Source organism: Phacochoerus africanus, chromosome X (assembly GCF_016906955.1).
Source record: "Phacochoerus africanus isolate WHEZ1 chromosome X, ROS_Pafr_v1, whole genome shotgun sequence".
In the NCBI taxonomy this organism is placed as follows: Eukaryota; Metazoa; Chordata; class Mammalia; order Artiodactyla; family Suidae; genus Phacochoerus; species Phacochoerus africanus.
In genome coordinates, this window is record NC_062560.1 from 87,795,626 (window position 1) to 87,809,755 (window position 14,130).

Consider the following 14,130-nt stretch of genomic DNA (forward strand, 5'->3'; position numbering starts at 1 on the left):
CACTAGTCAGTAAAATTATTGGTTTCAACTGTTACCACATCTAGGGAGAGTTTCAATTGATGTGACTTGTGTCAAGTGCCCATCAATGGACCAAAGGCTGAGGACAAGGAAATGATGTATCACAACTCGGTTAGCTTAATGTGGTTAGTAACTTGAGCATTGTAGTTAGTAACTAGAAGATGTAGAAGACTGTGGGCAAGAGAGCAAGAAGACCTTTCAAATTCCTCTCTTCAATTTTTAACGTTCCTCTTTTGGAGAGGTCGGTTACATATCCAATATTCCTAACCCTGGTTTCCCGGAACAGTCCAGCTTGAAAAATGTGTATCTACAAACATGAGCTTCAGGCAAAGCAAGGGATGCTTTACTGGCCACACGTCTGTGTGGAAACAACTCCTTTTCCTGTGGAAATCACTCAGAACAAGTGGTCCAGTTCATGTCATCCCGATGGACCACCTGCAGCATCACCTTCAATTGGGCCTGAACCTCAGCAAGTTTCTGGCGGTCCAAACTGTCTTGAAAATTCCATTCGTCATAGCAATGGACAGGAACAGGGTAAATCACATGCTTCAGGTTCGTCAGGGCTGTCAAGTGCTGCAGAAGGCTCTGGAGCACAGACATTGTAATGGGGTTGAAGGCAAAGCTAAGGACACGGAGGTGGGAGCAATGGCTCAGGGCTGGGAGGACAGCAGAGAGAATAGAATCAGTTATCACACAATTGTTGATCTCCAAGTGTTGCAAGGTGCCTGAGACCTTCTCCAGCAGAATCTGAAAGGGCTCGGAAACTTCTGGGATCTGGTTGTTACTGAGATTCAATACCCTCAGGTGGGTGGCCTGAGAGCTCTGGGACAGAACAGTGAAATCTCTAAGAGAAAGGCCACAGAAAGATAGATACAATGTATCCAACTGTCCTGGCAGGACTCTATTGAGAGAAAAAAGAAAGGTTATTTCAGAAGAATGAGGGCAATGGGTCCTGAATCATAGGTTCCTAAGGCTCTAAAATAAACAGCTGTGTCCAGATTTTGCAACAGTAGTTAACAGTGTGGACTGGGACCAGACTTTATAGATTTGTGGCCCTGAGAAAGTGACTTTTCCACTCTGAGATGCAGGCTTGTAATCTTGAAAATGTGTACAACAGTAATGAATCTATAGGGTTGCGCAAAAGATTAAGTGAAAACATTGCATGCACTTGGTAGATAGGACATAATCAGTGTTGGATCTGGTTCACTTCTTGGTGAGGATGGGCCTGGGAAAGCAGCCATAGGAGGGTTTCCTTTGACTGGCTCCCAGAGGACAAGCTCTCCAATCAGGGTCTGTGCCATGGAGAAAACACAGGAGCAAGACGATCTGGCGGTGTTAACTTATTTTGGCCCGGGTGTGGGCCTGTACCTTCATGCTACAGCTTAATGGTTCTCCATCTGAATGCCTCCCCTTCCTCTCTAGAGAGCTGTAACATCCAATAGGAGAAGGACTGAGTCTTTTCCACCAATAGGTGTATAGACTTCTTAGAGTGTCTGCCCATAGTTACTGAATCAAGGAATGAATGAGTCAGCACAGCTTCCTTTCCTAACCTTGTCTTCTCCTCACCATAAGGAATCTCTCCCCCTGGGCTACTTTCAAACTCCCAGCAGTGTCCATGCAGAGGGAGAAAGAGAAAGAGGTTACAAGGAGCTTAGGAATACCCAAGCATGGAATCCTCGGTCTTAACAATGAGAACCCCAATCCTCCCCACCCCCTCACCTGAGCAGTTTGTGCAGCTGATCTGTAAGGCAGAAGAAAGACAAGCTGAGCTCCTGGAGGTTGTCCAGCCTCCTAAGCCAGATGAGGAAAGATCTGAAGTTTCTTCTCCTATAAGTTTTAAAGGGAACATTGGATAGACTAAGGCTGTTTAGGTGGATCATCTGAGCCAAAAGTGTGATGACTTCACTCAAATAAGCCTGATTCACTTCTAGGTGATCAATGCACCCCAAATCCAGAAACTGTAGGATTCTTCTAAGGGCAGACATTTTATTGATTTGCAAATCTCTGCAGCAGAGGTGCAAGGACCCACAGCTCTGCTGAACTTTTCTACAAAGAAAGGAGTGGAACCGCTGTGTTCTCATGACGCTATTGAGGGATATGTCCACTAGCAATTCCATGGGTTCCTGAGCTGACTGAGGCTGAGACTCTGAATTACCAATCCCAAGGCACCTGACCCTATGCTTAGCTTCTTCGGTTTTAACTATAGAGTCCTGAGAGTAAATGCATGACTGAAAACAGAAAGGGAATGTGGTCCTGATCTCCGAGCATGTTGTCTCACAGTCTGGGTCATGCCTTAAATCCAGGATCCTCAGTTTTGGCCCCCTGTAAGGAAAGGAGGAGACATAACACATGAGGGGGTACTGATTTCAATATTGCCCAGCAAAGTCAATGATGGGAATTCAGGGACAGAACACTTTAACCCCTAGTTTTCACTTCATAACCATTCACCAAGACATGCTTTCCACACAAATTCGCATCTTTCAATTTTCTCCCCATACCTCCTTCAACTCTGGTCTTTCCCTGTCTGAATGCCCGTGTCCTCCTCCTGTGTAATCATCTCATGGGGAATATCCATCCATTGTGTCCTTAACCACCTCTAGCCTATACACAACTCTTCAAGACACTGAAATCCCAAAGGTGACCACAAGTGTTGGACCAATATAGCTCTGCAGAGAGCTGCACCATTCACCATTGGCTACTTTTGTGGAGATGTTAGGTATTCCCCTGTCCCAGGCTTCAGCATACTGTACCCTCCTGAGCATTCACTATGTCTCCAGTGTTCACAGTCTTACCGAGAAGAGGACTTCTGGGCAGGAAGGATCTGCAGACCATCGACCATGGCTTCCAAGTTGTCATAGTATTTCTCTTGTGCATTCAGTCGCCCAATATGGAGACAGCGAAAAGGCCAAATCCCCACAATTGCCTTTAGTATCTTCTCATGCCCACCCAAGAAGGCAGCATTGAACAATGGAACAAAGAGGTCTCTTGGGATTTCGCCCAGGGCGTGGATAGCTGCAAGCTCATTGCTCAGCAGACTCTTTGCAGCAGTTTCCAGGAGTGTGGCTGTGGTGTGTCGATCCATCTTCATAAACCTGCTTCAGAGGGAAGGATATTTAGAAGTTCTGAGAAGCCATCTATGGTCTCTTATTTGCTTCCAAGGAGAGCTATGGACAAAATATGGATTGAAAATGTATACGGTGGATTGTATGGCCACCTCAAGTGACCTCTACCATGGGAAGAGAATGAAAATAGACTTGCATGTGTAGTTAATACACATGTATACGCACACACACATTTACATAAGATAAAATGCCATTAAATATCAGAGGTAAGTTAGCATAAGACAATATTAACCACCTAGCTTCCATCTTCCCAAAATTTCTCTCAAAAGGATACAAACCAATAAGGGAAATGTAGATCTGCACAAAAGTCACAGCCTCATCATTACTTTAAAATGGAGACTGCCAATAGCTCAAAATAATTGTGAGCAAAAGAGAGACATCATCAAATCCCAGCACAAGATTTGTCACACTCCCATTGCAAGGCTTTCTGGCAAGCAAAAAGACAGACCAAGGAAAACTGCAAGAGCTATAGAAGAAAGGAAAACAGTGAAGGCCTTAAAGTTGATTGAAAGCTACAGCAGAATATCTCAGCACAGAATAATTCTAAAAAGACCAAAAAGATGTCCTAGAATGTGAGAGATCAGACTAGAGGGAAGGGACTCCAAAATCTGAGCTTTGGAAGGGACAAGGGAGGATTGAGAAGTGCTGTCCTTCAAAGATACATCTTTTAGGGAAGAATAAAGCAAAGCGGAAGAGAGAAGCATCTGCCGGCAACTGGATAATGATGGGGAAAAGAAACAAAAGGGGGAAATTAAGGATCTTGTAAGACATAAGAGAACCACCAAATCAGAACACTCACGACTTCTCCCTCCATCAACAAAACAAACAAAATAAATAAAGAGATTGTGATGCCAGGGAAAATATCACTAAAAAAAAAATCTAATGGTGAATATTTTACCTATGATACCAAAAGCAAGGTGGAGGAACATAAGAAGACTAATGAACAAAAGTTTTGTGTTGTCAAACAATAGAAACTGCGCAACTAAAAATGAGAGAAGTGTGAGGAGTAGAAGAAAATAGAACAAACTTTTTATCATAATGCAGTAGGTGAGTGGTATCTAATACTGGGGGGAAATGCATGGACTAGACAGTAAAGTGTGAAGAAAACAGTGTGTTTCAGGATGATATATCAAAAAGGATGATATATAGTAAACATGACCAAATATATGTCTTAATGATAAAAGCCAAAACTCAGAACGAAGATACAAATATTAGGAATATTTATGTACCAAATAACACGTTTATATAGCAAAAAAGCAAGGAGACTTAGGTAAAGGAAATAGCAAGGAACAGTTACATTAGGAGATTTACCACACCAAACTTACAAGACTGATCAAGTGGCATTAAAAAAAAGAAGTGGGATACAGACAATCTAAACAAAATGACTTGACAGAAAGCTAATCAGTAAGACAAAATATAATATATAGATAGATATTGAGAATAGAGAGTATGTTCCTGTCAAAACTGGGATGCTAATTATCTCGCAGAGGCATCATTCATTTCTACAAGGTAGAAATATTACAAACAGTCCTCTTTAATCCAAATGCAACAAAAGTTGAAAATGGAAAGGCCTTTCCAGCTGAAAAAAATGTTAAGGCTTCTGTTTTCAAATGTTGAGTTAGGAGTTCTCTTATGGTGCAATGGGTTAAGGATCCAGCATTGTCACTGGAGCAGCTTGGGTTGCTCCTGTGGCACCAGTTCCATCCCCGGCCCAGGAACTTCCATGTGCCCTGAGTGCAGCCCAAAAACATGTTTTAAAGAGGAGATGCAAACTGAAGTTATAAAGAAATCTTTTAAAAGAATGGCCATGCAAAACTATGTATCAGTATCTATGGGATCCATGGAGAGCAGTGATCAGAGACAAATTCACAGCACTAAACACTTTCATGAGTAAAAATGAAAGAATGAAGATAACTGAATTAAGGATGGCCTTAAAAACTAAACAACAGCAGGAGTTCCCACCATGGCTCAGTGGTTGACAAATCTGACTAGGAACCATTAGGTTGCGGGTTCGATCCCTGGCCTCGCTCAGTGGGCTAAGGATCCATTGCCATGAGCTGTGGTGCAGGTCACAGACACAGCTGGGATCCTTTGTTGCTGTGGCTCTGGTGTAGGCAGGTGGCTACAGCTCCGATTAGACCCCTAGCCTGGGAACCTCCATATGCCTCGGTGCGATCCTAAAAAAAGACCATAAAAAAAAAAAAAAGAAGGCAAAAACTAAACAATAACAAAAACCTACACAAAAACAAAACAACTAAATAAATGGAGAGATAAAAGCAGAAATGAATGTGATATAAAATAGAAAAACAAAGCAAAATCCTGGTTTTCAAAACAGACAAGCCACTAGCTTGCTTGATAAAGGAAGAAAAGGACAAATCACAGATAGATAAGATAATAAGTGACAAAGGAGAATTAATCATTGAAACAGAAACAGTAAGAGATTACTCTGCCAACCTTTACGCAAGTAAACTTGAACATCTACATGAAACAGGTAACCTCCTGGAGAAATACAGATTCCCAAAATTCTGAATCTACTGTTAGAAAGCTTAAATTAGCTCACTTTTATAGAAGAAATGAGAGAAAGTTATTAAGGAATTACCCTCAAGAAGGACCTTGCTCAGATAGTTTTACAGGCGAATTCTAGTAAACCATCAAAGGTTATACAGTACCAAAGGTTGAGGAGTTATGGAAGAACATTAGAAAGGAAGGAAACTTCCCTAACTTCTTTCAGGAAGCAAGTAGGATGCTAATAGCTAACATGTAGATACCAAACTACTAAACAGAATATTAGCAAACATCCAACAATACATCTAGCAACCAACATACTGTGATCAAGCGGCTTTTATGCCATTAATACAAGGTTGGTTCTATACTAGGAATTCCATTGATAGCACTCACCATAGTGATATAATTAAGGACAAATATCATATGACTATCACCATAGATGCCAAACAAACCTTTGGGAAACTTCAACACCATCCATGTTTAAAAAAGAAAAAGCTCAAGAAAAGAGGGACCAGAGACGCTTTCTTAACATGATAAAAGATATATAATTTATTCCTAATGCCAGTAGTTTTTCAGTGGGAGACTACTAGGGGTTTTCCACTAAGGTCAGGAACAAGAAAAGTATGCCCACTTTATCATTCCTATTCAGTCTTCAACTACAAGGATTAGTCAGTTGACTAAAGAAATCAATTAGATTTATAAGAATGAGTAACAAGAAGTAAAGCCACCTCTATGTGCAGATGATAGTACAGTATACCTGAAAAGCCCTGTAGAAACAATGACAAATTCAGAAAAACAATAAGAGAAATCAGCAAGATAGTGGGATATAGACTTACATACAAAAATCAATAGTGTTTGTGTCTGCAAATGTCATATGCTATGACTTATATGTGGAATCTTAAAAAAAGCATACAATGAACTTCTTTGCAGAACAGATACTGACTCACAGACTTTGAAAAAACATGGTTACCAAAGGAGACAGGCTGCAGGGGTGAGGAGGAAGGGAGGGATGGGCTGGGGGTCTGGGATGGAAATGCTGTAAAACTGGGTTGTGAGGATGGTTGTACAACTATAAGCATAATAAAACGCATTGAGTTAAAAAATAGTGTTTGTGTCTACACACACACACACACAACACACACACACACACACACCCCTGGAGGACACACTGGTAAGGAAAGTCCCATGTTACAATAGCTACAACAAAGATTAAATGCAGAGAATGAACGGAATGAGAGCATCTATAGAAGGAAAATTTTCAGACACTCCTGAACGACATAAAAGAAAACGTGCATAAGTAGAAAGACATTCAATGTCCTTGGATAAGAGTAACTCAACATGAAAAACATGCCAATTCTCCCTAGACTCATGTATAAATTTAACGAAATCAAAATCTCAGTAAACATTTTTATGGAGTCAGACAAATGGACAAAAAAATTAACATCTTTAAAAACACATGCAAGAACAGCCAGGATGTAAGTGAAAAAGAAAACCTGTGTGTGGCAAGTAGTGATACCAGAAATTAAAGCACACTATAAATAAAGGCTCTGAATTACAGCATATGGTACTGGTACATGAATAGACAAATAGCCCAGTGGTATAGAATAGAAAACCCAGAATTACACTGATTATATGTGGAATTTTAATATATGATAAAAGGGCATGTAAAAACATTGGGGCAAAGTTGAACATTGAATAAATGATGCTGGAACAACTGAGACATTAAGAAAGAAAATCAGTGCAGATCCATATCGCACACCGTTCACGGAAATAAACTGGCGATGGGTTAGGAATCTAAACATGAAAAATGAAACCGTAACAAGGACTTAAAGAAAATATGGCAGAACTCGTCTTTCACCTCAATGTAGAGAAGGCTTTCTAACTGTGGCTCAAACTTCCAGAGGCAATGAAAGAAAAGAATGATCAACGTGACTACACAAAAATGTCTTTAAAGGGATGGCAAATACATTATAAATAAATCAAAAGGCAACTGACAAACTGGGATAAAGTATTTGCCACATACCCCATAGACATACGAATACTCCCCCAAGTATATATAAAATTCAGAAGTATTGAGGGACAAAGGGCTCACATGTCTATAAAAAATGAGCAGAAAGTTTGAACAGATAATTCACAAAATATATAAACAGTCCTCAAAATATAATGAGCCAAACTTCCAGACGAGCAGACAAATGCATACTAAAACCACACTGAAATATCATTTCTCATCTACCACACAGAGGTCAGTGGCAAAGGTCCCAAAGGCAGGGCAACGAGTCCTTGTTAGTGAGGCCGTCACCCTTATAAAGCTGCTAGTGGGAATGAAAACCAGTACAACCCTTCCAGAGAGAAATTTGGAAGTACCTAACAAAACTATATATGCACTTAACTTTTGGCCCAACAACCCAACTGATGGGAATATAACTTGAAGATATATTTCCACCAATACAAAAATACTTATGGACAAGATTATTCACAGTAGTATTGTCTGTAATTGCAAAATGTTGAAGGCAACGTAAATGCCCCTACATAAAGGAGTCATCCAATGCCAGTGACACAGCCATTTCAAAGGAGTCCAATGCAACCGTAAAAAAGGGCGATGAAGCTTTCTATGAAATAAGGAGTTATTTTTTGGAAAGCTGTTAAGTGAAAAAGGAAAGGCGCAAAGGAGCATTATAAAATGCTGCCTTTCACTTAGCAGACAAGGGAATATAAGAGGCATATAAATATCAATTCATTTGTGCAAAATAAATACAGGAAAGGTGAAACCAGAAACTAAAGAGACTAGTTAATCTACAGAGGGAGCAAGCAAAAGAAATGGGGAATGGGAAGGGGGTAGAAGGGATGGGGAAGAGGGACATTTGAACAGATGTTTTTGTGTTGCTCTGACTCTTTGAATCACAGTAATATTTCACATACCTCAAAATTAAATAAACGACATAACTAGGATGGGTGTGTGTGTGGGGAGTGAAAACTCAAATACAAACACCCCAAAATTAAACTAACTAACTAACTAACGAATACCTTTACCACACTGAAGAGGTGAGGAAGAAAACAGCTGAGATAAGAAACTTGGGAAAATACTACTTTGATTACATGCTCTGAAGCTTAAGACATAAAGCATCATACACAAAGACAAGCTCTTCGATCTGTTTCTAGCAAGGGTATTGGGTGGATTTCTGCAACTACTTCATGGACACATCAGGAAGACACAAATAAGGAAATACAGATAATGAGAGCCAGGTCAGGGGAAGAAATGACAAGGCTAGAATGGATTAAAAGGAAAAGCATCAGTATGAGTTCCCGGCTTTTAGTATCTATACGTGTAGGTAGGTAGAGAAATACAGAGTTATTTGTAAGCATTAGGATTTACAACAATAAATATATTTCCTACATTTGTAGAAGAAGAGGGAGCGCCTATCAGCAATGAAACCCCAGTAGCAATGAACACACACTGAGATATCGGTTTGTAGGTGTCATTCTTCAAGAAAAGGAACCAGGGCTCCTTGCAGAAGGGGTTGGATTTCATGGCCGTGATGGGGAAAAAAAAAAACATGATGAACTTGAACACCTTACAATGCCAGCAAGGAAGTATACAAAAAAGGATTGGGTCATTTTGAAAGAACATAGAACCAACCATAAAGAGCTCCCAATCATCAAAGCTGGAACAATTCAAGTAACTAAATAATGATATAATTTAATAAGTCATGGTATAACATAGTTCTTCATGAGTCACTACTGACATAATTTGAATAAATTATTTGACTCAAAAACTTGGAATACATTTTAGGAAATAAGTTTTATAAATAATTTGAAAATTCTTAAATAAATAAATGGAGGAAAACAGTTCTTCAGCATTCCAAAGAATAAATGTAGCAGGAAAAGGGAAATAGAAATTCACCATAAAGTAATGTAATTGTTATAGGCAACATCCACAGATGGATTCTAAAAGGAATGAATAAAAGTCTGAGAAGAAATGGAGTTCCTACTGTGGCCTCAGCAGGTTAAGGACCCAAAACAGCCTCTGAGATAATGCAGGTTCCATCCCCGGCCTCGGCTCAGTGGGTTAAGGATCCACTGTTGCTGCAAGCTGCAACATAGGTCAAGAGGTGGTTCAGATCTGGTCTTTGCTGTGGCTGTGGTGTAGGCCACAGCTGCAGCTTCCATTTGACCCCTGGCCCAGGGAACTTCCATATGCTGCAAGTGCGGGCTGTGAGAAAAAAAGAAAAAATTCAAAGAAGTAGGATATTTTCCTACTCTTCAAGCATTTCCAACACAAAATATACATTACTTAAAAGTGGGGAAAATGGTACCACTACAAGGAAGCAACGGAGCTGTCACTAACTTAGTCAAGTGATGAAGATGAATATCATCATTAATGCAACCGATGGACATCATGTACCCCTGACATGATGCTCAGAAAAAGTCATAGAACCACTTTGGCAGTGTTGTGGTATAAGGCCTAGAATTAAGGCACAATAACACCCATGATTTGATCTCCTGGGGAAAACCTAGAGGGCCTCGTATGGACTAACCACAAGTTCCCCTCCCTTTGTGCTCCCAGTCTTATCATGGGAACTAAGCAGTGCGTGCTTGCCCAGTTCACCACCTGCCCAAAGAATTATTCAAACAAGCCAATCACATCCTCTTATGTGAACCAAGGGCTACCTCGTGCTCTTGTTACTACACACTGCCCCCACCCCTGCCCCAGCCCCTGCTTGTTCACCCTTTCCCAGAGCATGAGTCCTATGAGGCTCTACCTGGGGAGCAGTGTCCTTCTTCCTCAGGCTGTGGGTAAATCTTACTAATGAGCAGCTGTGGACAGCATCTGCCCAGTGTCAGGTGTCCTGTGTTCAGCCCCCACCCCCACAACCCTAGAGGGGAAATCTCTCCATCACAAAAGGGGCGAAGGGGAGGAGAATAAAACAGGCATTCTTGCCAAAAACGTGTAACTTTCAGTCTACTCACAAGAAACATCAGACAAACCGAAATCGACAGACACGCTTTAAAGTACCTGACCGGTATCTTCCAAAGTGTCAGGGTTGGGAAAAACCCAGAAAGTCGGTCAGCCTGGAGGAGACCAAGGAGAAATGATGGCCAAATGCAATGCGGTACCCGAAATGGGAATCCTGGAATTGAAAAAGGACATTACTGGGACAGATGGTGAAATTCAAATAAAGTATGTAGACTTGTTACTATACTGCAGCAATGTTAATTTCCTAGTTTTGATCATTTTTCTAAGGTCATAGAAGATGTTACCATCAGGGAAATACGGGTGAAGGGACCATTTCTACAAGCTTTCATTAAGTCTAAAACAATTGCAAAATGAAGGAAAAAAAAAAATCAGTGGTTGAGAGTTCCTGTTGTGGCTCAGTGGTAACAAACCCGGCTAGCATCCATGAGGATGCGGGTACAATCCTTGGCCTCACTCAGTGCTTAAGGATCCGGTGTTGCCAGTGCACTGTGGTGTAGTCTGGAAGCTACATCTCCGATTCAACCTTTAGCCTGGCAACTTCCATACACTGCAAGTGCAGCCTTCAAAAGCAAAAAAAAAAAAAAAGAAAAAGAAAAAAAGAAAAAGAATCAGTGGTTAAAGGAATGTTTATTGTATACATGACACAGTAGTTTAGGAAATAGATTCAACAACTGAAATAGGGGTAGGAGGATGGATAGGGAGTTGGAGGAACATTCATGCCACATCATCCATTAAAAAGTATTTCAAACTTTTTTAGACAGCCCATAATAAGAAATGCAAGTGCAGGCCTCTCCAAGATGTAGACGAATATTTATTTGCTCTTCAGATGAGAAAAGCATTTGTGCATATAAAGAAATGGAACGCTAGATAAATAGAAATATATATAGCTTTCAATACTTACAATTTAAAGTCTGGGATATACACAATTCAATACTTACAATTTAAAGTCTTGGATAGCAAAAGGAACCACAAACGAAACTAAGATGCAAAGGAGAAATATGACTTGTTTAAGAAGAAAAAGGCTGATGGAGGGATTTTAAAGCGCGAGCACAAAAGGATTAGCCACAGAACGGAGGCGAACCCACGTAAGGACCGGGCGAGCACAGAGGATGGACAGGAGAGAGGACCGTCGAGCAATCCAGTGGACTGCCTTCCTTCCTAGCCCATAAGCCTTGACCCTGGAAATTTCAGGCCGCCAACAGAATCGTATTTTACAGAAAAAAATGCTGATGTAACTTACCTGAACTGGAAGAAGGGTCGGAAGAACCCTGAGCGGTCCAAGACCCCAGTAGTGGGATCCAGCGCAGTGCGATCGATCGCACGGGCATGGAGACTCCGTGTTGGCGGTGCCTGGCGTTCTAACGGTTCCCTCTCAAAGTTAAAGTTTCAGGAAGAGGACTTGGATTGGCGCAGCTCAGGTCAGATGACCCCCCCATCCATCAATCATCTCTTAGTGGGAGGCGGGGCCAGATTCCAGACCCGCCCAGAGGACCCGAGTCCACAGGGGATTCTGGGTGAGAGGGTTAAGCTCATGCGCAGCCCCACTGGCCTGGGTCTCCTTGGGTGGAAGGCCAGGTGCGATGCCGCTCCCTGTGGCCTGGGCGCTCCTTGGCCAGGATCTCTGCCAGGCCGGCCCTCCAACCCACAGAACTAAGGTCGAGGTTTATGGGCTCCGCAGCAGGGGGTGTGAGTTTCGATACCAGTGGCCACTGGATGATGAAAAGCCTTCAGACTTTAGTGTCCCCAGGGCTCTGCTCTGTTGAACAAGGGGTCACCCCCCTCCTCCCCGCCAAAGACAGGAAGAATGTGTTCTGACCTCTGCAGTCAAGCCAGCATAGCATTTACCTTGACATTTGACAAAAGCAGTAGAACGGAGAAAACGTCCACCTGCTAATAACCGTCCAGTCCATTGCAAGGACACTTAATATAGTTCTTTCCTATGCTATCCCTGACTCTGATTCCACTTTTTTCCTGTGTCCTTTTCCCTTCCACGTTATTTACCACCTTTGGGAATACAATATATTCTAGTCAATTTTTAAACGGTCTGCCTCCCTCAGAGGAAAAATGTTAATGACAGGAGGGCAGGAATCTTGGTTTATTTCTTCCTTAACATATCCCAAGGCCTGATAGTATTGCCTGATTCAATGGATACTCGAATCTTTTTCAAAGGAATTTCTCTCCAGCCACACTGGCCCCTCTTTTGTTCCTCTAACACTGACTCGCCCAGCATGTTCCCATCCATTATGTATTTTCCTGTAACAGCCTGCGCCCAGATATCCCTATAGCCACCTTCCTTACTAAAGTCACCTCTCTGATCACCTTATCAGACAACTCTTACTTTACTTCATGACATCTAGCATGTGATCATAGCTTTTGTGAGGTTTCATGGGGTTTTGGTGGTTTGGGTTTTTTTTCCTTGAGTTTTGGTTTTTTTTTTCTGTTTTCTTTCTTCAACATTTCTTTCTTACACTCTAATTGCACATAAAGGGGTAGACCGGCCAGGACTGTTTTAATTTGTGTAGTACTGTGTCATCTTTCAGTAGATTGGGGTAATGGCATTGTCGACTAAAAAAATTACACAACCTGAAAGTTGAGAGTTGCATTTTATTGGGGGGTGAAATTAGCACTTAAACCCAGGAGACAGCATCTCAGGTAGCCCTGAGAAACAGCTCCAAGGTGGTGAGGGAGGAGCTAGAATATAAAGGGGTTTTTGCAACAAAGGACAGGGAGCAGGAACAAAAGAGGCCTGGGCTGAAATCATTCCTCTGATATGCACATCCGCTATCAGGGCCAGTATCCTGAGTTTTCACAGCCTGTAGGACTCACCAGCTCTTACCTTTGGAGGTGACCACATTCACAGATGCCCATGACAGTCTTTATCCTTAACTACAGACCAGGCTGAAGTACCACCCAAGGAGGAAAAGGGGGAACATCAGGATAGGATGAAGGGGAGGGGGAGGTGCATGCAGCACCCACACATTGTACAAAAGTTTGTGGCTGATCTCCTGAAGGTCACTACCAGTCCCAAGGAGCAGACCTCACCATGAAGGATTTTAGTGTTTTTCTAGATATGAGGAGATGCAAGAACTGGGCACCTAAAATCGCCTCCTAAAAATGTCCGACTATGTGAAGGCCTGTTCTTCCAGTTTTCCTAGAGCACAGGGTGTCTCACTCCTGGTCTCCACCCTGAGCCCGCTCAGGGGGTGCCGCAGGTTGGTCGCTGCAGTGGCTCATGTTTTACTCCATGTAGAGGCCGATGGCAAGTGCCAAACGTCCATTCACAGGATCAAGTATCTGAAGATTGGATCCCTGATTTTATGGCTTTACTGCTTTGTAGCTACAGGACCTTGGCCAGGCACATTAACTCTTCCAAGATTTCGTTCTCCATCTTCAAAAGGACATGGCAATTGACGTGACTTCTCAAGTCTGTTGATTGGGTTTCATCCAGATAACGCATATACGCATATACGGTGTTTAGCAGGACACTGGACAGTGTTGACAAAGACATGA

General features: G+C 41.9%; 1 protein-coding gene across 1 annotated transcript; it reads right to left on the reverse strand.

The window, feature by feature from the left end:
• Positions 1-408: 408 nt before the first annotated feature.
• On the reverse strand, positions 409-11,948 carry LOC125118088 (melanoma antigen preferentially expressed in tumors-like). The gene is made up of 5 exons (XM_047764231.1): positions 11,861-11,948; positions 10,660-10,774; positions 2,811-3,110; positions 1,738-2,340; positions 409-919 (listed from the first exon to the last, which is right to left on the reverse strand). Exons 1-5 carry the CDS (start codon positions 11,946-11,948, stop codon positions 409-411), a joined length of 1,617 nt encoding a protein of 538 aa, XP_047620187.1.
• Between the last annotated feature and the right edge of the window lie 2,182 nt (positions 11,949-14,130).